The following is a 27,374-nucleotide window of genomic DNA, read 5'->3' on the forward strand; positions in this document are numbered from 1 at the left end:
TAGGAGTTTAAGGGAGAAATTATTTCAGGTTAATGTCCCCAGAAAAAGTTTTACATATCAAAAGAAAGAGCTGAGCTCTATATTAAAAACAAGGAAAAGGAAATTTATTGCACTGAGTGCTGGCACAGGAGTAAAGACCCGAGGGCATAGCAAACATCTAGAGAAGAAGGAGCGATCAAGTCCAGCCAGAATGACAAGGTTAAGGACAGAATCTGAGGCCAGACTGCCTGTCTTCTCATCTTGGCTCTGCCACTTAATGATTTTGTGACTTTGTGCAAGTTACATAACCTCTTTATGCTCCAATTTCCTTTAAAAATGGGGACAAAGCCACAGAACCAACTATCCACTGTGACTTGTATGAGTTAAGCGAGCTAACTGCGTGAAACTTTGAGAACAAGGCCCAGCAGAAAGAAAATGCTCCAAAAGTAATTTAAAAGGAGAGTCAAATAAACTTATAGATAAATGCCTGCCAAGCCAGTCAAATAACCTCAAGGAGGGAAGTGCGTGGGTTTGCCTAGAAACACAGTTTGCTGTTAAACACATACGAATGGGTTTCATTTTAAAACAACAAAATGTTTTCTTCCACTTTTCTTAACACACTTTCTCACTCACTCTAGCTTCCCGTTCCCTACTTTTTTTTTTTTTTTTAAGATTTTTTTTATTTATTTGACAGAGAGAGATCACAAGTAGGCAAAGAGGCAGACAGAGAGAGAAGGGGAAGCAGGCTCCTTGTTGAGCAGAGAGCCCGACGCGGGGCTCGATCCCAGAACCCGGGATCATGACCTGAGCTGAAGGCAGAGGCTTAACCCACTGAGCCACCCAGGCGCCCCCCACCCCCCGTTCCCTACTTCTAATACAGACAAAAATTTACTTCATTTTCAAGCAGCTCTGTCCCAACACAAACACAACAGCGGGGAACAGTGACACAGGCCAGCTGATGCTCAGGCTTAGCGACGGGCAGCACAGAGCACGGTGGGGGGAGCCCAAGAACGCAGTCCTCGTCTACAGAAGGCCACAGACGGTCCCCAGTGGCAGGGCCAAGGCATCCAAGGGCCCACGTAGTCAGATTGCCCAATTTCCAAAAGTAGCTGAAGACTCACAGTTTCAGGTGAAAGCTGCTGATCTGCACATGCAGACAATTCATAAAAATGCTATCCCGGGGACCACCACTGGCCCAGCCAAAGAGAACATGGCCGCCCGCTGCATTTGCCTCAGGGCCTCCCAGGCTGCCCATTCTGATTTAAGGCATGGCGGCTAGAAGAGTAAATCTGAACTGCAGCGAAGTAAGAGTCTGGAATGAACTTTTCAGGGCAGAGTTTATCAACCTTTTTTTTTTCCTTAAAGTAAACCATACCCTTGATGCGGTGCTCGAACTCACAACCCCAAGATCGAGAGTGACATGTTCCACTGACTGAGCCAGCAGGAGCCCCAAATCAACCTTCTTCAATTCCTGTCCCTCAGTAGTGCTTTCTAGTACTTGCTTCCAGCACACAGATCAAAGTAGTTTGTTTTTTTAATCAAGGTGTATGTCCTATGGTTTATGCATATTTTTAAGTGTATTAAATGTGCTTTTTCAACTTATTCTCCTGTCTACCCAGAGATTCTGATGAATAACTCCACGGTTGGTGTATTATTTGGTCAGCCTCTATTTCTATCTCTAACTGTAGCCCCTCCCTCCCTACCCTACCCCTACCCTTTCTCCTCTTCACTACACACACACACAAACTCGTAATACAGGCAATGGGTTTCAATGGGAGCCTTTAAAAAATAATACTGAGGGGTTTTGTTCCCTGAAATTATTGTAAAGAATTTTGATTCTAGAGAAAGGTTTAAAAATAAATGTTGCCTACAATTCAATCTTACAGAGATAAATACTCTTAACATTTAACCACACAATATTCTTTCTTTTTTTTTTTTTTTTTTTTTTTTTTTAAGATTTTATTTATTTGAGAGAGAGCGAGAGGGAGCATGCCCACGCACACATGCAACAAGGGGATAGGGGCAGGCAGAGGGAGAAGCACACTCCCTGGTGAGGCAGGAGCCGACGTGGGGCTCAATCCTGGGCCCCCAAGAAGATGACCTGAAGGCAGACACTTAACCAAATGAGTCACCCAGGCGTCCCCACACAATATTCTCTCAACAAGAAAATAATGTGATTGGGGGATTTAACCATCTTCCTTCCTTCAGCTCAGGTCATGATCCCGGGGTTCTGGGATCGAGCCTCACACTGGGCTCCCTGCTCAGAGGGGAGACTGCTTCTACCTCTCCCTCTGTAGCTACCCCCCACCCCCTCAATGCTCACTTGTTCTCTCTCTCAAATAAATAAAAATAAAAACTTTTAGGAAAGAGAGAGAGAAGAATGCAATTGAAATGATGTTTAGGAGAATTCATCTGTACCATTATCCAGAATTTAAAATATGTTTATATAAAGATCTATGAAAAGTAATTTTTCATTTTGTACTTGCTGAAATACCATTACTCTTAAGTTTAAATGCACCGATAGTAAAAATGTTTAAACTTAAAAAAAGAAAACGTGAATATTCTCAATTCTAGAAATACTTGAAACCACTGGATCGCCTCACCATTTTCATTTACTGAAAGTGAAAATATTTTAGGTGGCCATGAAAAAATACATCAGGTAAATTTAAGCCTCATTGCACAAAATCAGGCTATCTGTTTTTATGGCTCACCTTCAAGACATGTTACAGAATCATTTACATGTTCATTTCCTTGATTTCTTAAATGCATCAGTTAAAATCTCCAAGCAGGACTTTATTAATAAGCACAGAACTCAGCAGTATTTTAAGCAGAATACACGTAAATTTCAGTGGTGCGATGCTTCTCCTCCAAAGGCTAAAGCTATATTCTTGCCGAATGTGCAAAACCCATTTCTTTGAGATTACAGTCAATCAAACAAACTCAAATTGAGGGCCATTCTATAAAACAACTGGCTCCCTTAAAAATGCCAATGACCAGAAAGACGAAGAGAAGTTGCGGAATTGTTTCCAAGTAAAGACGACTGAAGAGAACGGACAGCCAATCACACGGCAGAGTCCGGGAGCAGAGGGAGAGCGCGCCACAAACCACTGACCAAGATTCTCTGCTTGACCACACTGCGGTCGGACTCCCCTGAGCCCAGCTCGGCCCCACCCTTGGGCATGTCCGCCAAAAGCCCTACTTCAGCAAGAATCCTGCTGAGTCAGTTTAACCAGAATCCCCCCGGTGCCCAGCAAATGCCTCACTGCCCAGCGATCCCCCAGCTGACACGTGATGAGCAAGAATCCTTTGGTCCTTGGCCAGAACCTACCCCTCCCAACCCCACCCCTGCTGATGCTTCCACTGGGATTTTTCCATGCACTGCCCTGCCCCACGCCCACTCCCAGCTCCTCAGCTGTCTATCCCGACCTTGCCTGTTGTAGCTGGGATCCAGCCCAGTTCTCCACTGCCGTCCCTTTTCTCCCACCGCGATAGCCCCTGAGTAAATCGGGTCTGGCTCCTGTAACTGCCAGCAGTCTTCCACAGTACTGTACTATGAAGTACAACTAGCAGAAGTTAATGACGGGTTGTATAAGAATATTTTATCAGTGCTGGTGTTTCTGAATTCGAGTTGCACAGCAGTTTTGTATCAGGGGTCGGCAAACTTTTTCTGTAACAGGGCCAAACAGTAAATATCTAAGGCAAAAAGGGCCACATTCAGTTCCTGTCGAATATTCTTTGCTGTTTGTTTTTTACAACTCTTTAAAAATGTAAAACCCAAAATAACAATCATAATTAATAATCACAAAAAAATTTTTAAAATACAAATAAAAATGTAAAAACCATTCTTGACTCGTGAGCTGCACAAAGCAGACTAGGGCTGAATATGGCCAATGAGCCATGGTTTGCCAGCCCGATACAACGAATATCCTTGCTCTCAGGAAATAAGCAGTGAAGGACGTAAGAGGAAAGGAGCAGGATGTCTGCCGTTTACCCTCAAATGATTCATCACTGATAATAACGGTAACGTACGAGAGCAATAAAACACACGGTCAAATGTTCACAAATGGCAACAACTGGTAAATCTAGATGAAAGGTGAAGGGAGTTCATTATCTATGCTTGCAACTTTCCATTAAACCTAAATTTCATCAAAATAAAAGGTTATTATTTAAAATAAAATGGGCACAGAGGTCCATGAGGGTTGAAACCTGGACACCTCGATGTGCAGTCACGGGGCACGATTCTGGTACTCAAGCAGGAAAGAATGAGAATGCTCACAAAGCAAGAGGCATTCTGTCCCCAAGGTCATTTCAATACGTACCCATGTGTCCAGAGGTATCTAGATTCCCCGGTCATCACCAGCAAACTGCGACGAGGCAACATGACTGGCACTGTGACACCATCTGGGTGCTTAAAATCCATGACAATCTTGAAGAAAAGACAAAAGCATAAAGATGAATCCAAAACATCACTATTCCAAGGACAAGAATAATTGATTGATTCTGGCTCTCTTTCTCAGTTCATAGAGATTAAAACGTGATAATGTTTATAGAAGAGCATAGCACAGCGGTCCTCAAACTTCAGAGCACATAAAAATCAACTGAATGGGGCATCTGAGTGGCTCAGTTGGTTAAGCATCCGACTCTTGATTTTGGCTTAGGTCATAATCTCAGGGTCCTGGGATCGAGCCCTGCAATGGGCTCTGTGCTCAGCACAGAGTCTGTTTGAGATTTCCTCTCTCTCTGCCCCTCATCCTGTGTGCTCTCTCTCTAAAATAATAAGTAAAATAAATCTCTAAAAAAAAACAAGCCAACTGGATGGCTAGAAAACATACTTCTTCCATAGGTTCAAACTCGGCAGGTCTCGGGTGAGGCTCAGGAGTCTGCCTCCTTAACAGTCGCCCCAGAAAATTATGATGCAGGTGGTCTGAGGACCATACGTAAAATGCAAAACACCAAGGCAGTGGTCAAATGCTAGGACTCAGAGCTAAAATACTCACATCCTGACCCTTGCATTTGCTAGCCACATAACCCAGGACAAGCCACTTAATCCCTTCGTGGCTCAAGGTCTTCAGCCCTTAGAGGCTGGTTACATGAATTAAATATACCACGGTTATAAATCACAGTATCTGGCACAAAATAAATATGAAAAACAGCAGCTATAGTTATTCATAGGATATTAAAAATTAATTAATAATCCCTCCAAACAACCATGAGATGCCTATTCACATATTACCCATTTTGCCTTTAAAGCCACTCAACATTTTGGATATTAAAGGCTAATTTATAAAAGATAATAAAAAATACAATGTTTTCAGCAACTCTTCCTAAGTTGTGCTCAAGTATTATTATGGATAGCAACCTATAAAAGATACAACACCCAGAAAACTGTTTTTGTCCTCTGGAACCCAAACCCCATAAACGTAGCAGTAGCTGACAAACATGAATTCAAAAGTCATGCCACAGGGCTAGAAAATATTTTTTTTTATTTTTTTAAATTTTATTTATTTATTTGACAGAGAGAGAGAGATCACAAGCAGGCAGAGAGAGAGGAGGAAGCAGGCTCCCCGCTGAGCAGAGAGCCCGATGTGGGGCTCAATCCCAGGACCCTGGGATCATGACCTGAGCCGAAGACAGAGGCTTAACCCACTGAGCCACCCAGGTGCCCTAGAAAATATTTTTAAATGAACAAATCACTCCACTTGAAAATAAATACCCATTATCAGTGGGAGGAACAGAATTTAGCATCTTTGTTAAAGGCTAACGGTTGGCGTGGTACCTGGCACAGGGCGTGTTAGCTACTGTTACTATCAGCAATATTATTTGTCCAAATTCGGTAACAGATGTGAGAATTCTTCATAAACTACAAAGAATTATACAGAACTAAGCGGCTTCCTTCCCTTGGAAGCATGGAAAATAAGGTAAGATGATAGAATTTCATTTTCTAACAATTACCCATTCCTAAATGATCACATATAATTTCAAATAGCCACACTCTAAAAACATTCTACTGATAAACACTGCAGGTGAATTCTGAAGTTGTGGGGGTGACGTGCATGGACACCCACAACTTCCCAAAATGTCTAAGTAAAATATACCAATAAGAGGATAGACAGACAGATAGATATTTGATAAAGCAAATATATTAAAATGTTAACTATAGAATCTAGGTGGTGGGTATACAGGTATTTGCTGTAGAATTCTTTCAACTTTTCAGTATGGAAAAGTTCATACTGAAAAGCTGAAGGGGAGAAAAGGCACTGTGACCCATTTTTAAAACCAATACATAGAGGTTTCAATCTTCTGAAGAAACTACACGTAGGAAAGAATAATGAGCACATTTATTAATTGTGTTATTAGAGGAAATAATTTGTGGGTTAAGACAATGGAAGCCGTTGGTGGGAAAATAAGAGACTAGATTCTAGTTTATTCTTTAGATAAATATTTATTTTTCATTGAGCTATCAAAGGCCACAATGTATAGTGAGAGACATGTCTTTGCCCACCCAGAGGTTTCTGGCTAATTAGCACTCGTATGTGTGACAAATATACAGTACCTATTTACTTGTGAAATTCAAACGCATTTCCTCCCAGCAACATAGAGTAATGATTTTTAAATAGGGAAATCTCAGTTTAAGCAAACGATTAGAACTAACAAGTATGAATGTGACACTAATTAATTTGGAAATACCTGTCCTGAATACAGAAGCCAAGTTTCAAGGAAGAATAATACACTCCCAACTAAGCCAACTATTACAGGACTTAGGTGAGAAAATACACACAATACTTATTATTACTCCTGATGGTCATTATTAGTTTGCTATAGAGGCTCCCAGAACTCATCACAACAGCTGCCTCACTATTGACCAGTTTTTTATAAAGTGACATGACAAAGGAGACAGACGAACAAACAGATGGAACAGGTGCACAGGGCAGGGACGTGAGAAGGGGTGCAGGCATCCCTGACCTCTCTAGGTATACCCCTCTCTTAGGACTGCCACGTGTTCATTCATCAACTTGAAGTTCTCTGAACCCCATACTATTGGGATTTTTATGGAGGCCTCATCACATAGACATGATCAATTATTAAGTCCATCTCCAGCCTTGCTCCTATCTGGAGAATAGGGGACAGGACTGAAAATTCAAAGCTTCTAACCATGGCTTGGTCTTCCGGTGAACAGGCCTCTTCAAGGCACCCATTAAGAGTCATCTCATTAGAACAAAATATGCTGCCATCCGCCAGGATATTCCAAGGGATTTAGGAACTCTGTGTCAGGACCCAGGTGAATGACCAAACATTAGAACAAAAAATGCTCCTACTATTCCTATTGCTTAGGAAATTTACAAGTGTTTCAGGAGTTCTGACCAGGAACTGGGGACAGAAACCAATATATATGTTTTCTATTACCTCTAATGTATCTAATGTGAAAGCACAGGGGGTTTTTGTCTGTTTTTTTTTTTTTTATCTAAGAAAGTAATTTTTACTTATAAAATTAAAAGTATATTTTCTATAAAAATTAAATTTTCTTGAAACAGTCAATCATAAAATATTGTTACTATCATCGTATTTAAAATATCTTTAACAGGGGCACCTGGGGGCTCAGAGGGTTAAGCCTCTGCCTTTAGCTCGGGTCATGATCTCAGGGTCCTGGGATCAAACCCAGCATTGGGCTCTCTGCTCAGCAGGGAACCTGCTTCCCCCTCTCTCTCTGCCTGCCTGTCTGCCTACTTGTGATCTCTCGCTCTGTCAAATAAATAAAATGATTATTCTTTAAAAATATATATATATGTATATATATATATCTTTAACTAAGTAATGTTTCAGACCAAAAAAAAGAGAGAGAGAGAGAGAGAGAGAAAGAAAAAAGAAGGCTTTTTTAAAAACTCACAAAGGATTCACAGTCAATAATGTTCCCTGCAACTCCTGAATCATTCTGCCATGTGACAGCTTTGCTCCACAGGACCTTTTTTCCAATTATTCTTTTTGGTTTTACCTATTTTCCAGGATGGCAGAGTCAATAAAGATCAAGGTTCCAGCAAGCTTGTGGGGCAAGGGTGAGGATAATGTTCAGTTCAAAGCAAGCAAACAAAAAGTTTTAGAGTTTCTGATCTTATAAAACATTTAAGCATCCCAAGTACAATTGAATGAAAACCCCAGAGACAGCCATCACTCTCTCACTCAAGTGAAGAGAAGATTCACAACAGAAAAGTAGATGAAATGAACAGATCTTCATGTCAGCTAAACGGGAAAATAAAGGGTACGCTGCTAGTGGGAACACTTCGGATAAGAACACAAACTTAATGTAGATCCTTACTGGTTAAAAAGGGGCTTGGGCGGTTAGACTTCTGAAACCCTAAGGGCATACATACAAGAGACAACGCGATGGGAAGGACCTGTGATTCACAGAAAGTGACGAATGTCCAAATGGTGGAGATCACTCTGTTTGACCAGAAAAGTATCCCACAGCCAAGTAGGGAGCAGAAGAGAGAGAAATCCATGTGCTTCCCACAGCCTGCCAAATATAAAATCTTCTGCAGTTGCACTGATGTTGGTTGGTTGTTACTGAACACAAATGGGACCCAAATAAGAATTTGCTTTTTACTGTAAACAGCAAACAGGTGATGCTACCTCATGAGCATGTCCGCTGTGTTCAGACAAGAGGAAAGGAGAGAAGGAGACACACAATTGCAAGTGGCCAAGACTAAAGCTACAAACGACTGACGAGCAACTGTGGGTATGTCAACACTGTCTGTTTACATCCTCTCCTTGGATCACAAATACAGAATCCCAGCAGAGCTTGAGATCATTAGTCCACCGCTGGGGAGACAAAAAACTGAAAACATTTTTAGTAAAACAAATACAATTTTCTGTCTCTCTACAAAAATGACACTCCTAGAAGTCTACTCTGGCCAGCTGAAAAGTAGCGGGAAGAGAAGCCTGCTGACAAGCCATATTATTCCAGGGCAGAGGACCTAATAGAAATTTTGTCTGGAACACGTTGGAGACCAGCAGCTGCTGTCAATGACCTTTCAATCTCCTCCCGTATAAGCCTCCTCCCGTATAAGCCTGCTCCTCCCGTATAAACCTTAAGCAAGTTAAAATCAAAGACTGAAATCAATCTGTTTCCCTTCATTGATTACTACTAGCAAGATAGGTTTCCAAACAACAAAAACAGGAGCCTTGAAATTTGCTAAATTTCTTGAAAACTGCAACTGCAAGATTACCCAGTCCTGTGAAACTCAAAGGAAAGAAACAATGCCAAGAACAAGACCCAGGGCATCCCATTTGAAATCACTGGAAGAAACCAAACTCCACTCCCTCATTCTGGAGTCAGGAGCAACATTATAAAGGACAGGCCTCCGTATTCTTATCAGGAAGAGGACACTCTCGCATACTTGAACATAAAGATGGTGCTTTATGGCAGAGCAAAGTGGGCCCTCACCTGGGACACGCAGGAGCGAAATCCCACCGCAGCCCCAATGCACTGGCTTCTCTATGCCTCGCAGAACGGATGCGGGAAGCAGAGCATCACCTAATGTTTCTGGTGTGGAAACCCCCGGCTGCTCAAGTACCGTGTATACACTTAGCATATGTAGCCAGGAACCTCTCTGCAATACTGTGCATGGGAAACAAGCAAAACGAGGCAAAAATTTTAAAAGAAAACACCGCAAACAAATCTACTTTACAGCATATGTCAGCAAATTCCACCTTTCCATACAACTCTGCCTTACAGAACAGGGTCTCAGCTGCCGCATGAGTCGATGCTGCCACCTCACATCTCCACCCCGCAGTACACGTGATTTTGAACTATTTTATCCGGCTGAGCTCAAGTAGAATGTAAAACAAGAGTTAGTATTTTTTAGTTTAATGGTCGGAACACATTTGCAAAAGGCACAAACAAGAGCAAAGGAAACCTTGCATAACAGAAAAATAAGCCTGAAAAAGGAAAGATGCTAAACTGGGGACACTTTAGCCACCACTGAATATCCTATATTACAAATGCTTAGCTTATAAATGCTTACAATATCGGGGCACCTGGATGGCTTATTTGGTTAAGCATCTGACTTCAGTGATCTAAGGGTCTTGGGATTAAGCCCCACATAAGGCTTGATCAGTGGGGCCTCTGCTTCTCCCTCTGCCCCTCTCCCTGCTCCTTCTGTCTCTGTCTCAAATAAATAAAATCTTCAAAAAAAAAAAAAGCCTATAATATAATTATGTTTATGCTTTGCACTGAGACCACTTGCTTTCCGCTTTCATTTATCACACTGTGGCTGTATTCCTCTGTAGGAACTGTGAAGTGCAAAACCACATCACCTAAAACTGGACTCCAAACACAAGTCTATCACAAACTACTTCAGTAAAAATAAGTTTTATTTTATATATGACAAAACTCCAAAGGTAATGAAACATTTTAGCTTTAAAAAACATTTTTTGAGATTTTACCCTTATTTACTTGTTAGAGTCTGTCTAGTAGCTTATACTCAACAAATATTTTTGAATGAATAAATTCATCAAAAACAATTTATATGAAAGGAACAGGGCAATATGCCTCACATTTTTGGACAAAAGGCTTCCTAAATTCCATTTATTTATTTTCTGAGCTTTCCTCCTTAAACAAAATAAATTAACAGATTCATATACACAGGTAACCAAAATGAGACAGCTAAAGTAAAAAGAACAATAATAGTCACGACGACATCTCTAGCCCTAGATCACTCCTCATAAAGAAAAACTTATTTAGGATAGTACTTTTCCATAGGTACCATAATGAGATATCACCTCACCACTCTTAGAATGGCTACGAAAGAAAGAAGGAAAGAAAGAAAGAGAGGGAGGGAGAGAGGGAGGGAGAGAATGGCCAGCAGCAGACCTGGACTACAGGAATGTCAAGGATGCTGCATTATATAAAAGGAAAACGATCCCAGACGGAAGGTGTGACATAAAAGAATGAAGAGCAACAGAAACAGTAAGTATGTCTAAGTGATCACTGTAACTGCCAAAGAAGTATCTAAAAAAAATGTAAGAGAATTCATAGACACAACAATAAAAGGATATAAATTATCAGGGAATAACGGAGTTAAAGACTTCTGAAGTTCTTATACTATTCAGCAAAAAAAGATACCAAGTAAGTTTAGACTTTGAATGCATCTCAGGTAATTATGTTGAGTGAAAGAAGCCATACAGCAAAGAGTACATCTTCCCATACAAGAGATTCTGGAAAATAGTCATGATGTAAGGTGCTGAGGAACAGGAGGAGTTAAGGAAACTTCAGGGGATGATGGACACATTCAACATCTTGAAAGCCATGAAGCTTTCATGAGCATTTGTTTTATTTTTTTGTTAAGATTTTTATTCATTTATTTATTTGAGAGAGAGCAGAGCATGAGAGAGGGAACACAAGGAGGGGGAGCAGGAGAGGAAGAAGCAAGATTCCCGCCATGCAGAGAGCCCGATGTGCGGCTTGATCCCAGGACTGTGGGATGGTTACCTGAGCCAAAGGCAGACGCTTAAAAACTGAGCCACCCAGGCACCCCATGAGCGTCTATTTTAATACGCGCAGCTTAGGGGCGCCTGGTGGCTGGGTGGGTTAAAGACTCTGCCTTTGGGGGGGGAGGAGTCAAGATGGCGGAGAAGTAGCAAGCTGAGACTGCTTCAGCTAGCCGTAGATCAGCTAGATAGCTTATCTAAAGATTGCAAACACCTGAAAATCCATCGGCAGATCGAAGAGAAGAAGAACAGCAATTCTGGAAACAGAAAAACAACCACTTTCTGAAAGGTAGGACCGGCGGAGAAGTGAATCCAAAGCAACGGGAAGATAGACCCCGGGGGGAGGGGCCGGCTCCCGGCAAGTAGCGGAGCAACCGTGCACAAAATCAGGACTTTTAAAAGTCTGTTCCGCTGAGGAACATCGCTCCAGAGGCTAAACCGGGGCGAAGCCCACGCGGGGTCAGCGTGGCCTCAGGTCCCGCAGGGTCATAGAAGGATCGGGGGTGTCTGAGTGTCGCAGAGCTTGCGGGTATTGGAACGGGAAAGCCGGCTACAGAGACAGAGCCGACAGTAAGCTCGCAGCTCCGTGTTACCTTGAACCGGTCGCAGGCTCGGTGAGCTCGGAGCGCGGCCGGAGGTCAGGCAGACGGGAGTAACTGGGCGCTGTTCTCTGAGGGCGCACTGAGGAGTGGGGCCCTGGGCTCTCGGCTCCTCCGGGCCGGAGACCAGGAGGCCGCCATTTGTATTCCCGTCCTCCGGAACTCTACGGAAAGCGCTCAGGTAACAAAAGCTCCTGAAAGCAAACCCGAGCGGATTACTCACCCCGGCCCCGGGTAAGGGCGGTGTAATTCCGCCTGGGGCAAAGACACTTGAGAATCACTACACCAGGCCCCTCCCCCAGAAGATCAACAAGAATCCAGCCGAGACCAAGTTCACCTACCAAGGAGTGCGGTTTCAATACCAAGGAGAGCAGCAGAATTCCAGAGGAGGAGAAAGCCAAACACGGAACTCATGGCTTTTTTCCTGTGATTTTTTTTAGTCTTGCAGTTAATTTAATTTTTTCTTTTTCATTTTTTTTTTTTTTTCTCGCCTTCGGGTAAATTTTTTTTTTTTTAACTGTTACCTTTTTCTTTTTTAACGATTTTTTTTTTTTTTTTTTTTTAAAGATTTTATTTATTTATTTGACAGAGAGAAATCACAAGTAGATGGAGAGGCAGGCAGAGAGAGAGGGAAGCAGGCTCCCGGCTGAGCAGAGAGCCCGATGCGGGACTCGATCCCAGGACCCTGAGATCATGACCTGAGCCAAAGGCAGCGGCTTAACCCACTGAGCCACCCAGGCACCCTTTTTTAACGATTTTTTACTAGTTTATCTAATATATATATTTTTTCATTTTTACATTTTTCTTAGGTGTTTTCTTTTTTTAAAAATTCTTTTCTTTTCTTTTTTTTTTTCTTTTCTTTTTGTTTTTGTTTTTTTTTTCTTTCTTCCTTTTTGAACCTCTTTTTATCCCCTTTCTCCCCACTCACGATTTTGGATCTCTTCTAATTTGGTTAAAGCATATTTTCCTGGGGTTGTTGCCACCCTTTTAGTATTTTACTTGCCCCTTCATTTACACTTATCTGGACAAAATGACAAGACATAAAAATTCAACACAAAAAAAAGAACAAGAGGCAGTACCGAAGGCTAGGGACCTAATCAATACAGACATCGGTAATATGTCAGATCTAGAGTTCAGAATGACAATTCTCAAGGTTCTAGCCGGGCTCGAAAAAGGCATGGAAGATATTAGAGAAACCCTCTCGAGAGATATAAAAGCCCTTTCTGGAGAAATAAAAGAACTAAAATCTAACCAAGGTGAAATCAAAAAAGCTATTAATGAGGTGCAATCAAAAATGGAGGCTCTAACTGCTAGGATAAATGAGGCAGAAGAAAGAATTAGTGATATAGAAGACCAAATGACAGAGAATAAAGAAGCTGAGCAAAAGAGGGACAAACAGCTACTGGACCACGAGGGGAGAATTCGAGAGATAAGTGACACCATAAGACGAAACAACATTAGAATAATTGGGATTCCAGAAGAAGAAGAAAATGAGAGGGGAGCAGAAGGTATACTGGAGAGAATTATTGGGGAGAATTTCCCCAATATGGCAAAGGGAACGAGCATCAAAATTCAGGAGGTTCAGAGAACGCCCCTCAAAATCAATAAGAATAGGCCCGCACCCCGTCACATAATAGTAAAATTTACAAGTCTCAATGACAAAGAGAAAATCCTGAAAGCAGCCCGGGAAAAGAAGTCTGTAACATACAATGGTAAAAATATTAGATTGGCAGCTGACTTATCCACAGAGACCTGGCAGGCCAGAAAGAGCTGGCATGATATTTTCAGAGCACTAAACGAGAAAAACATGCAGCCAAGAATACTATATCCAGCTAGGCTATCATTGAAAATAGAAGGAGAGATTAAAAGCTTCCAGGACAAACAACAACTGAAAGAATTTGCAAATACCAAACCAGCTCTACAGGAAATATTGAAAGGGGTCCTCTAAGCAAAGAGAGAGCCTACAAGTGGTAGATCAGAAAGGAACAGAGACCATATACAGTAACAGTCACCTTACAGGCAATACAATGGCACTAAATTCATATCTCTCAATACTTACCCTGAATGTGAATGGGCTAAATGCCCCTGTCAAAAGACACAGGGTATCAGAATGGATAAAAAAACAAAACCCATCTATATGTTGCCTCCAAGAAACACATTTTAAGCCCGAAGACACCTCCAGATTTAAAGTGAGGGGGTGGAAAAGAATTTACCATGCTAATGGACATCAGAAGAAAGCAGGAGTGGCAATCCTTATATCAGATCAATTAGATTTTAAGCCAAAGACTATAATAAGAGATGAGGAAGGACACTATATCATACTCAAAGGGTCTGTCCAACAAGAAGATTTAACAATTTTAAATATCTATGCCCCTAATGTGGGAGCAGCCAACTATATAAACCAATTAATAACAAAATCAAAGAAACACATCAACAATAATACAATAATAGTAGGGGACTTTAACACTCCCCTCACTGAAATGGACAGGTCATCCAAGCAAAAGATCAGCAAGGAAATAAAGGCCTTAAACGACACACTGGACCAGATGGACATCACAGATATATTCAGAGCATTTCATCCCAAAGCAACAGAATACACATTCTTCTCTAGTGCACATGGAACATTCTCCAGAATAGATCACATCCTCGGTCCTAAATCAGGACTCAACCGGTATCAAAAGATTGGGATCATTCCCTGCATATTTTCAGACCACAATGCTCTAAAGCTAGAACTCAACCACAAAAGGAAGTTTGGAAAGAACCCAAATACATGGAGACTAAACAGTATCCTTCTAAAGAATGAATGGGTCAACCGGGAAATTAAAGAAGAATTGAAAAAAATCATGGAAACAAATGATAATGAAAATACAACGGTTCAAAATCTGTGGGACACAACAAAGGCAGTCCTGAGAGGAAAATATATAGCGCTACAAGCCTTTCTCAAGAAACAAGAAAGGTCTCAGGTACACAACCTATCCCTACACCTAAAGGAGCTGGAGAAAGAACAAGAAAGAAACCCTAAGCCCAGCAGGAGAAGAGAAATCATAAAGATCAGAGCAGAAATCAATGAAATAGAAACCAAAAAAACAATAGAACAAATCAACGAAACTAGGAGCTGGTTCTTTGAAAGAATTAATAAAATTGATAAACCCCTGGCCCGACTTATCAAAAAGAAAAGAGAAAGGACCCAAATAAATAAAATCATGAATGAAAGAGGAGAGATCACAACTAACACCAAAGAAATACAAACTATTATAAGAACATACTATGAGCAACTCTATGGCAATAAATTTGACAATCTGGAAGAAATGGATGCATTCCTAGAAACATATAAACTACCACAACTGAACCAGGAAGAAATAGAAAGCCTGAACAGACCCATAACCAGTAAGGAGATTGAAACAGTCATTAAAAATCTCCAAACAAACAAAAGCCCAGGGCCAGACGGCTTCCCGGGGGAATTCTACCAAACATTTAAAGAAGAACTAATTCCTATTCTCCTGAAACTGTTCCAAAAAATAGAAATGGAAGGAAAACTTCCAAACTCATTTTATGAAGCCAGCATCACCTTGATCCCAAAACCAGACAAGGATCCCACCAAAAAAGAGAGCTATAGACCGATATCCTTGATGAACACAGATGCGAAAATACTCAACAAAATACTAGCCAATAGGATTCAACAGTACATTAAAAAGATTATTCACCACGACCAAGTGGGATTTATTCCAGGGCTGCAAGGTTGGTTCAACATCCGCAAATCAGTCAATGTGATACAACACATCAATAAAAGAAAGAACAAGAACCATATGATACTCTCAATAGATGCTGAAAAAGCATTTGACAAAGTACAACATCCCTTCCTGATCAAAACTCTTCAAAGTGTAGGGATAGAGGGCACATACCTCAATATCATCAAAGCCATCTATGAAAAACCCACCGCAAATATCATTCTCAATGGAGAAAAACTGAAAGCTTTTCCGCTAAGGTCAGGAACACGGCAGGGATGTCCATTATCACCACTGCTATTCAACATCGTACTAGAGGTCCTAGCCTCAGCAATCAGACAACAAAAGGAAATTAAAGGCATCCAAATCGGCAAAGAAGAAGTCAAATTATCACTCTTCGCAGATGATATGATACTATATGTGGAAAACCCAAAAGACTCCACTCCAAAACTGCTAGAACTTATACAGGAATTCAGTAAAGTGTCAGGATATAAAATCAATGCACAGAAATCAGTTGCATTTCTCTACACCAACAGCAAGACAGAAGAAAGGGAAATTAAGGAGTCAATCCCATTTACAATTGCACCCAAAACCATAAGATACCTAGGAATAAACCTAACCAAAGAGACACAGAATCTATACTCAGAAAACTATAAAGTACTCATGAAAGAAATTGAGGAAGACACAAAGAAATGGAAAAATGTTCCATGTTCCTGGATTGGAAGAATAAATATTGTGAAAATGTCTATGCTACCTAAAGCAATCTACACATTTAATGCAATTCCTATCAAAGTACCATCCATCTTTTTCAAAGAAATGGAACAAATAATGCTAAAATTTATATGGAACCAGAAAAGACCTCGAATAGCCAAAGGGATATTGAAAAAGAAAGCCAACGTTGGTGGCATCACAATTCCGGACTTCAAGCTCTATTACAAAGCTGTCATCATCAAGACAGCATGGTACTGGCACAAAAACAGACACATAGATCAATGGAACAGAATAGAGAGCCCAGAAATAGACCCTCAAATCTATGGTCAACTAATCTTCGACAAAGCAGGAAAGAATGTCCAATGGAAAAAAGACAGCCTTTTCAATAAATGGTGCTGGGAAAATTGGACAGCCACATGCAGAAAAATGAAATTGGACCATTTCCTTACACCACACACAAAAATAGACTCAAAATGGATGAAGGACCTCAATGTGAGAAAGGAATCCATCAAAATCCTTGAGGAGAACACGGGCAGCAACCTCTTCGACCTCTGCCGCAGCAACATCTTCCTAGGAACAACGCAAAAGGCAAGGGAAGCAAGGGAAAAAATGAACTACTGGGATTTCATCAAGATCAAAAGCTTTTGCACAGCAAAGGAAACAGTTAACAAAATCAAAAGACAACTGACAGAATGGGAGAAGATATTTGCAAACGACATATCAGATAAAGGACTAGTGTCCAGAATCTATAAAGAACTTAGCAAACTCAACACCCAAAGAACAAATAATCCAATCAAGAAATGGGCAGAGGACATGAACAGACATTTCTGCAAAGAAGACATCCAGATGGCGAACAGACACATGAAAAAGTGCTCCATATCACTCGGCATCAGGGAAATACAAATCAAAACCACAATGAGATATCACCTCACACCAGTCAGAATGGCTAAAATCAACAAGTCAGGAAATGACAGATGCTGGCGAGGATGCGGAGAAAGGGGAACCCTCCTACACTGTTGGTGGGAATGCAAGCTGGTGCAGCCACTCTGGAAAACAGCATGGAGGTTCCTCAAAATGTTGAAAATAGAACTGCCCTATGACCCAGCAATTGCACTATTGGGTATTTACCCTAAAGATACAAATGTAGTGATCCAAAGGGGCACGTGCACCCGAATGTTTATAGCAGCAATGTCCACAATAGCCAAACTATGGAAAGAACCTAGATGTCCATCAACAGATGAATGGATCAAGAAGATGTGGTATATATACACAATGGAATACTATGCAGCCATCAAAAGAAATGAAATCTTGCCATTTGCAACAACATGGATGGAACTAGAGCGTATCATGCTTAGCGAAATAAGTCAAGCAGAGAAAGACAACTATCATATGATCTCCCTGATATGAGGAAGTGGTGATACAACATGGAGGCTTAAGTGGGTAGAAGAAGAATAAATGAAACAAGATGGGATTGGGAGGGAGACAAACCATAAGTGACTCTTAATCTCACAAAACAAACTGAGGGTTGCCGGGGGGAGGGGGTTTGGGAGAAGGGGTTGGGATTATGGACATTGGGGAGGGCATGTGATTTGGTGAGTGCTGTGAAGTGTGTAAACCTGGTGATTCACAGACCTGTACCCCTGGGGATAAAAATATATGTTTATAAAAAATTAAAAAAATAAATAAATAAATTTAAAAAAAAAAAAAAAAAAGAAGCAAAGGTCGCAGCGTGAAAAAAAATAAATAAATAAATAAATAAAATAAAAGACTCTGCCTTTGGCTCAGGTCATGATCCCAGGGTCCTGGGATCAAGCCCCACATTGGGCTCTCTGCTCAGCAGGGAGCCTGCTTCCCTTCCTCTCTCTCTGCCTGCATCTCTGCCTACTTGTGATCTCTCTCTCTGTCAAATAAATAAATAAAATCTTTTTTTAAAAAAACCATGCAGTTTAGTGCATGACAATTATGCCACAAGGAACTGTCTTTCAAAGAAAATATTGGCAGATGTAGTTAAAACAGCAGCTGAAAGCAAAATTCACTATCATAAAAATGTTATGTCAAGACTATTTCCCAGGTTCTTGGGGAGCCTGGGTGGCTCAAGTTAAGCAGCTGTTTTCGGCATCCTGGGATGGAGCCCCATATGGGGCTCCCTGCTCAGCGGGAAGTCTGCTTCTCCCTCTGCCTCTGCCCTTCCCCCCCAGCTCATGCTCTCTCACTCTCACTCATAAATAAAATCCTAAAAAAAAAAAACAAAAAACTTATTTCCCAGGTTCTAAATTGATCCACTGGCGGACAATTAAACAGAGCAGGAAACTCAGGAAGAGCAAAAGTTCATTTTGTTTTGTAGGGGAGAAGAGCAGTGGGTGGTAAACGGCTGAAAACAAAGATGAGTTCAGACTTAGAAAAAAGAAAATGTCTTTTAGAGAGTTGGATGTTCAGGTCCAAAGTCAGAGGTGGGGAATGGGGAATCAAAGCTGGAAATATTTTTGTATCCTGCAGGTCACAGAAATAAAAGCTCTTTTAAGAGATACCTATTTAACCAACCGAGATGCTGCATTCCTTCTGGAAGGTATGCTCAGCCCCCAAATCACAGGCAACTCTCCAACACCTTCACGCATTTCCACTCTCACCACCCGAGCTACATACTTAACAAGTCAAGCACTCAGTGCATCCACATTTATTTTGCAGTTACTTAATGATATATTATGGAAACCAATGAAATTGACAAAGGAAAAGACAGAATTTTCTTCTCTATACATAAGGTTGGATGCTCCTAAAAGACTCAGTACAAGTAAACAAAATGAATTGCTGTAACAGATGTGATAATTCACTAATAAAATCTTGGAAATAAAATCACTCAGATGTCACAGGTATCTTAAGTTTTTGCTTCACTTTAAAGAAATGAAAGCTGGAAAGACAAGGCAGACTGTGGACCATCCCAGAAAGAAGGGCCCTACATCAAAATACTGGTGAGTGAATTTACAGGTAGGCTAAAACACAGTGTTTGTAATATGTATGTATCTTTTATTATTATTATGCCCAAATTCAAGTGACCTCTTAGTTAACAGCCAATCACCAGTTTCTACTGCATCTCCTAAACAGGCCTCTATTGTAGCTTTCTGCCCTCAACCGACAAATTTCATTCTAGTTCTACATACCCGCAGTGATACAATGCTGCTGTCTTGCTACAAAGTAAATGTACAAATTCTACCTGAAAAGATAAAAGAATTGGTACTTGGAAGGCTCCAAATACAACAAAACGTTCTAGTTCATGATGTCACGCTGTGAAACATTTTTTTAGCAGATTACTGGCCCTGGAACAGGCGAATCTCTCGTCGTTCTCCTCACTGTAAGGGCAGCGTGGATCCTGCAGCATATGAAGGACAGGAGGGCACTGGGAGAATCGTCAGCAGACTCTCCATTGCCCCATTTACACAAAAGGGGATTTTGGCTTCCAAGATATCTTGAAAGATAAGAAAATTACACAAAAATTGGAATCTTCAGAACATGAGTTAGTAGGGGAAGTGCTTAAGTGAAAACAGAATTCACGGTATAAAAACAAACACGACCAAGTGCGGTAAAGCATCTCCTTCTGGATCACAAACCAGATCCACTTGTCCACGTTAGTTCTTAATGTTAGGGACACACTGGATCAAAGGGAAACAAAGACGTGGCCGATGCACCTCCGCCAACATACACAGCCACACCACAGCTGCGGCTACGGAGCGTCCCTGCGCACGCACTCCCACACCCACACCAACGACACGGGCCCAAGTATAAACCCACTTGGATGGCAGATCGTCATCCTTTCAATGCTGAGAGCATTACAGAGATGATGGAAAATATCACAAACAAGTTTTAAGGGAGAAGGGAGAAAGGAGCTACACAGCAGACACAATTTATTTGACAGAACTTTACAGAATGTAAATATTCCAAGAACTCGCAGAAGAATAAAGTCTGGGTCCTGGAAGCAAGATAAAAATAAGAAGAAACTGCGTGGCTTCTGAGGCTATAAATGTTGCTTCTACATACACATTCTGAGGCTGAATTTGAGGCTAAAAATGAGGTCAGGATGCTGAGGGTCCAGACTATGTTAGTTGTTTCAAGCCCCATCAAGAAAGTATCTTTGTTTTCTTCCCCCAATTTGTGCTGAGGATCAGAAAACAAGGGAACATTTGTCTGTTAAAGCAACACACTCCTGAAAGAGAAGTACCCTATGAGTCATCCCTGACATACAGGACACGATGAGAATCACTCCAGTATCAGAACATCTCTGGGGCAAAATATACAGAGTTTGGAAAAAAAACACAGAATCTACAAAACTACTCAGCTGGCAACAGAGAAACTGGGTCGCTCAAAACATTTCACAGAAAATTTTTACTCAGTACCATATATTTCAGAAGATCAAGCTGGACTTAGTAACTATTTGCTAAAAGCATGAGCCTGGAGAGGGAACAAGTAAAGTAATGAATTCGGAGCCCTCTAGCAGGCATTCAACAGACAAAGCCTTCATTAACCAGACACCCAGTTGTTTACCCCACTCAGTTCCAAAAATCATCATAATAAAAAATATTTACTGACAAACCAACTTCTTATAAAATTACTACTTCTTCAAATATCTCTCTGTTTAAACCCACAGCTATCTGTGCCCATTGTGGTGACCCTTTGGTCAGTCTTTCCGTGAATTTTGATGTAATGTGTATTAACTTTGTAGGGTGACAGAAGGTAACCAGACTTGTTATGGTGATCATTTTATAGTGTATATACATTTCAAATCACTGTTATACCTGAAATCAATATAATATCGTGTGTCAATCACACTCAATAAAACAAATTAGGAGTTCTCACAAATTTTCGAGGAAAAGGAAGCAAGTAAAGAGTTTTAAGAGTTAAGTATAGGGGCACCTGGGTGGCTCAGTGGGTTAAAACCTCTGCCTTCAGCTCAGGTCATGATCTCAGGGTCCTGGGATCAAGCCCCGCATCGGGCTCTCTGCTCCACAGGGAGCCTGCTTCCTCCTCTCTGTCTGCCTGCCTCTCTGCCTACTTGTGATATCTGTCTGTCAAATAAATAAATAAAATCTTAATAAAAAAAAAGGTAAGTATAATCTCAAGGATTTTAGCTAACAAGAAACAAAACACTAAAAACAATGGTGCCACTGACAAATTATTACAATGGGATGGAAGCTGGAGTAGATCCCATAGTAAATTTCTTCCAATAATTAAGGCTGTCAAAGAAATAAAGAAAAAGGGACAGAAGTCTGGGAGACAGATTCTAGGTCTCGGGCACAGAGCCAGAAGAAAGTGCAAACAACTACAGTGTCAAAAGCAAACAGAACAGGTGCTAAGTGGGTAAATGCAAGAAGAGAAGGTGAAAGACACCTTTTTGGGGACCACCAGAAATCTTTTTTTTGAGGCCTTGGGAACGTGATCGTCCCTCTGTTACAGAAGTGAAACCTTCCAGGAAGGGACCAAAGAAGCACCTTACCTTAGTAAGTCTGCACGTATGAACCGCTCTGAGTTAGAAAACAGTTTACAGAGTTAACTCACAATCCTTCCGCCAGACAGGAGCTAATGTTAATCCCATTTTACATACAAAATAAAGGGCTCTAAATACAGTCAACTTTTTAAATATCATGATACGCTTACACATGTCTAGTAAATACTTTTTCCCCCAAAGATTGGCTACCCATCAAAAACTATCTCTTAACAAGAAAATCTATTGGTCTTGTCATAAAGCGTAACATGCATGCTTTCCTGCTACTACAAAGGCGTCTTTAGCCAAGAATCCCATAATCCAAATTGGCGGCTAAAAATTATGTGCCTTCAGAGACACCAAGTGGAGGTGACAATTGCAGCATATTATCAGTGCAGGGCACGTTTTCCCTTCTTTATGACTTCCAGTGGTGGAAGAACATTTAGTTTCACTTCTCATATTTCCGTAGGTGGGGCAGAAATTTCCACCAGAGTAAAAGCAAAGGAACAACATACCTGGCTTTTCTCTACTCCTTCACTCTTTTTTCTTTTTGGAGAGAGAGAGAGCACAAGTGCATGCGTGTGACCAGGGGGAGGGGCAGAGGGAGAAAATCTCCAGCAGAATCGCTGCCAACTGTCCCAACTCAGGGCTCGATCTCACAACCATGACTGATACCATGACCTGAGCTGAAATCAAGGGTTGGTCCCGGAACCTAGTGAGCCACCCAGGTGCCCCCGCCAACCCTTCACTTTTAATTGCCCAGGAGAGAGGGCCTGGCTCAGGGCAGTAGCTAGATTGGGGCCACGCTCGCTCGGCTGAGCTCTTCGCTTGCTCTCTTTTTCAGATCTACACGGTCTGCAGAACCTAATATGTGCTCCTTCATGTCCTGTTAGAGAGGAAGCTCTTGCCTCCACAAGCAAGGTCTCCAGCTGTCTGGCTGCACCGGTGACAAGCACAGCAAGTCACTTTAATTCAGATGTGAAGTATTAATACGTCCACGTGGCTACAGATCTAAAGCCATTCTCTGCCGTGTTTTCTCAGTAGTAAAGCCCACACTCTGATCTCCAGCTGTATCTCCTTTCTCAGCTGGTTAGACAATTGAGAGGAAAAGACAAAGACGTTCTTTACTTACGGATCCCCTAAAGCCACAAGCCAGGATAACAGGTAAAATAAAAACAAGCCAGACAGAGAAGAGCTCTTTGTTTTTCCTACGTGTCCTCCTTATTTATAAAGCATTTAATAAAAATCCACACATGTGGGTGACAAGACACATCAAAGAGTACTAACTCTCACGTCACAGCACTGCCATCATCACATGAGTTCAGCATCATTTAAAAAGCCAAAGCACCAAAAACCTAGTGATAGGGACCTCACAAAGGCAAAACAAAACAACCTAGGAAACAGTATTCACCTCTAGGAACAAGATCAGATTTTGAAGCAACCTCTGGTTAGATTAGAGGACCTGATATTTTAAAGGCTCTTCTGGACTTAAAATACTGATTTCTAACTAAAATTATACCTGCAGTCTGCACCCATCCCTTTAAATCATGCTTTTTCTATCTTCTTGAGCAGCTCAAGGAAAGTGCAGCTATACAAACAAGTCGATGAATAAACATGAACCTCATATTCTTCGTCTGTAAAAATCAGCATATTATCGTGGACTTCTCAGAGTTTCTGAAGGGAATGAATCAGGTAATCTATGTGGAAAAGTATCAAAATTCTGGACACATATTTTAGTTCTGTGTTCCTTTTCCTGTGGCGCGCAGCCACCATCTGTTGCCACTAGGTGGCACTGCGGCACGTCAGGAGGGGAGTCTGGCTAGTCTTCACCAGCTACAAAGTGAAATGTGTAAAAATATGTGAAAAAAACAGGGGTTTTCCTACCATCTGATCAGCTGATGCATAAAACTTCAGACACCTGAAAGAAGAGGCTATGATCACTTTATATTCTATAAGATATAAAGGTGCTATTAGCACCTTTACTTAGGTTTAAATCCTACCTCATTTTACTTAAGTGTAGGAAATCCCGTGAAACAGCATCGTATAAGGTAAGAGTTGTTGACGGCTAATGAAAATGTTTGAACATTTACCTCTGACCCCAAACTGAGAGAAACAATCTCATCCTCAAAAGCAGAATGTGTGTCAATATGAGCAGGAATTCCTGGGACAGAAAATAAAATAATAGGTCATTTCATTTGTCCTTTCAGTAGATTGAAGACACACATAGCCTCACACTATACCGGGGAGAACACGGCTGCTCTCAGGAAGGTACCATCATTTAGTGAAAAGCAAACGCTGAGGGTGAATGTGACTCCATGACATCAGACCAAACCTGAATGGAAAATCTCTCCACTTCACGGCCAAGAGCCACTGGCTCCGCTCTGACACCCGATGCGAGTCGCTGCTTACCTGGGGCATTCGCCCAATCCCAGCCCAAGAGTACGTGCAGCAGATCAATGCCAAAGTGCTGTTTACCCGTGAACATGGGATCCCCAAGCACAAGCAGAACACAAGCAAGAGCCGGGTGTGAAGACTAGACACACGCATCATTTCGACATCAACTGCTCAACTACCTTCACTGAACATCTCCCAAGAAGAAGGACTTTGCTGCGTGGCAGGAGTATATAAAGCAGGAAGACAGAGCCCTGTCCTCAGGGAGCATACACACCAATAGAAAGACTGACAGGTACCTATGTAATTACAATACATTGTGATAAAAGCAGGAAAATACCCCAAACCCCATGATGTCTGCCATTGCTAAAATCCTGAAGAGCATTTCACTACTACAAATACCCCACAGAGATGCTGCTAAGAAGTGCAAAAAAACTCAGGAGACTAAAGACTTTTACTAACATATCATTCTAGAATTATCGTCACATTCTCAGAGAAGGAAGGAAGATCAAGAGCAAGACCATCCAGCCAAGCAGCCTTCTTCTGGGTATCCGTAAGCTAAGTGGCTCTCCCACCACACAGGCCTCCTGTGTCTTTGCAACAGTCTCCTCCCCCTCTCTGAATGAAATGCTGAGACAAACAAACAAAAAAAAAGACCACAGACAGGGAAGGGGCCAGTCTGCTTATCTACACTTTGAGACACAAATTCCCCAAGGGATTAACGTGTAAATCTGCAGGGGATTAAATAGCCAACACAGGTAACAGACACAAGCAAATTAATGCAAAGAGTTAGTTTATGCTAAAAAATCATACCTTTGATTTTAGAGAGTTAAGGAATCTACTCAGTCATGAAATATATGATTGCAAGGTGAAAATAAGAAAATACTCACCATGTCCAGGCTCATACTGGTTAACAGTCAGTTGATCGGGTTTGTGCTTAATGAAGCCTTCCTTCAACCACTTCTCCAGAATGCTATCCCAAATGTCAGGAAGACCTGATGTCAGTAATCATAAAGACAAAACATTAAAATATTTACTTTGCATGTTTTACTCAAGAATTAGAAAAGCCGGGGCGCCTAGGTGGCTCAGTGGTTTTAAGCCTCTGCCTATGGCTCAGGTCATGATCCCAGGGTTCTGGGATGGAGCCCCACATCGGGCTCGCTGCTCAGCAGGGAGCCTGCTTTCTCCACCCCCACCTCCTGCCTCTGCCTACTTGTGATCTCAGTCTGTAAAATAAATAAATAAAATAATTTTTAAAAAAAGGAATTAGAAAAGCCACTGTGAGAAAAATCACAGCTTTTATTTAGCAGTCAAGATCTAAATATAACAATAAACTGCTAAGACAAAACAAAATAAAAATGAAACCTTCAGAATCTTTTAAAGTTATTTTATTTTTAGTGAAACAAAATATCCAAAAGAAAAATTTTGCTCACAATTTCGACATTTTGTAAGACAGCAATAAAATTATAAAATTTACTATTATAAACTGGAAATTAGCCTGATGACTCTTTCTTGTTATTTTAAATCATTCCACTTTTTAAAATTAAATTTAAATTTAACTGATTTATTCTGAATCATCTCCACACCCAATGTGAGGCTTGAACTCATGACCCCAAGATCAAGAGTTGCTCCTTCTTCCAACTGAGCCAGCCATGCACCCCTAAATTATTTCCTTCTAAAAAACACAGTTTTCGGGGTGCCTGGCTGGCTCAGTCTGAGAAACATGTGACTCTTGATCTCAGGCTATGAGTTTAAGTCCCACTGAGCCCCATGTTAGGTGTAGACATTACTCAAAAAACTAAATATTTAAAAAACAAAAACAAAATAGTTTTCAAAGTAAAAGTAACTTACTTTCACTGAAGTCAGAAATGTTATTTTATGAGGGAAAATAAGCTTTCAGTAAGATTAAAGTCATACAAATAAACGTAAGTCCCACACAATCCTACCAAAGGTTTAATTTACAGATCATACAATAAAATCTTATTAATCAGTCAACCCAGTAGCAAAAACTGGCAAAGGATATGAAGGGGAATTCACAGAAAGGTAAATAAAAATGGCCAACCTCACTAGTAATCAGGAAATTATAAAGTTAAAAGTTTTATTGTATCACATGTTGGTAGAGGCGGCGGGAAGGAGGTCCACGCTGGGTAAGAACCATGGCGATACAGCTGAGCTGGGGGCGGTTTCCCAGTATCTGTTAACATTTTTAAATGAACACAGCTTTGACATAACAATTCTACTACTTAGCAGTCTCCCTTGAGAAATTCTTGCTTCCTGCCTAAGAGATATACACAAAGACACACACAGCAGCCCTTATAAAGCTAAAAACTAGAAACAACCTAAGTGTCTACCAACAGCGAACTAACTGAGTAAACCACTGTCGAACACTGAACACGAAGAATATTCACGGCAGATCTCCAAAACATTTAATAAAGGAGAAGAACAAGTTGGAGGCATCCACGTGAGATGTGAACATGTAACACACACACTCTAACACTACATGTTAACAACTACACACTTCTACAGTCTCTCTGCATGGACGTAAACTCCTTTGTTACAGCAAGTGTCCTCACCTGTTAACAGTACTGCTTCTGAGAGGTGTGGGAGTGAGGACAGTGTTCAAGAGGAACTTTAGCCTTAGCTACATGTATCCAGTTTTCACAAAAACTCACTATGAATGTAATGTAAATGTTTTAACTTTAATCAGCTATTTCAACAGTGTACCTAGAAATGGCAAACGAAACACACTATGACATACTTCCAGTACATTAAATCTTTCTTTCCTGAGCCAGCATTTGTGGTTTATTAGCAATTACTTACCCCCTGGTAATGGCTTGTCTTTATCTACGTTGTTGTTCTCATAGTGGAATTCATAACCAAAATGCTTTACCCTCCTGTGCTTCAAGGATTTTTGAACTAAATGAAGAAAAGAAAGGAAACTATTTGAGAGAAAAATATTTGCATTCCTTTGTCTATTTCAAAGTCAAAATTGTGAGTCAGGACTCCTTTAGGAAT

At 41.0% G+C, this 27,374-nt stretch overlaps 1 protein-coding gene across 2 annotated transcripts in view; it reads right to left on the reverse strand.

The window, feature by feature from the left end:
- ALKBH8 (alkB homolog 8, tRNA methyltransferase) overlaps nucleotides 1–27,374 on the reverse strand; it is a 56,634-nt gene that overhangs the window by 16,117 nt on the left and 13,143 nt on the right. For both annotated transcript variants that reach the window (XM_059179584.1, XM_059179583.1), the window contains exons 5-8: nucleotides 27,180–27,275; nucleotides 25,250–25,354; nucleotides 24,059–24,129; nucleotides 4,299–4,405 (exon numbers count right to left, since the gene is read on the reverse strand). In XM_059179584.1, the coding sequence (XP_059035567.1) occupies nucleotides 4,299–4,405; nucleotides 24,059–24,129; nucleotides 25,250–25,354; nucleotides 27,180–27,275 (379 nt within the window). The remainder of the gene's footprint in view (nucleotides 1–4,298; nucleotides 4,406–24,058; nucleotides 24,130–25,249; nucleotides 25,355–27,179; nucleotides 27,276–27,374) is intronic.

This window comes from Mustela lutreola, chromosome 1, assembly GCF_030435805.1.
Source record: "Mustela lutreola isolate mMusLut2 chromosome 1, mMusLut2.pri, whole genome shotgun sequence".
In the NCBI taxonomy this organism is placed as follows: domain Eukaryota; kingdom Metazoa; phylum Chordata; class Mammalia; order Carnivora; family Mustelidae; genus Mustela; species Mustela lutreola.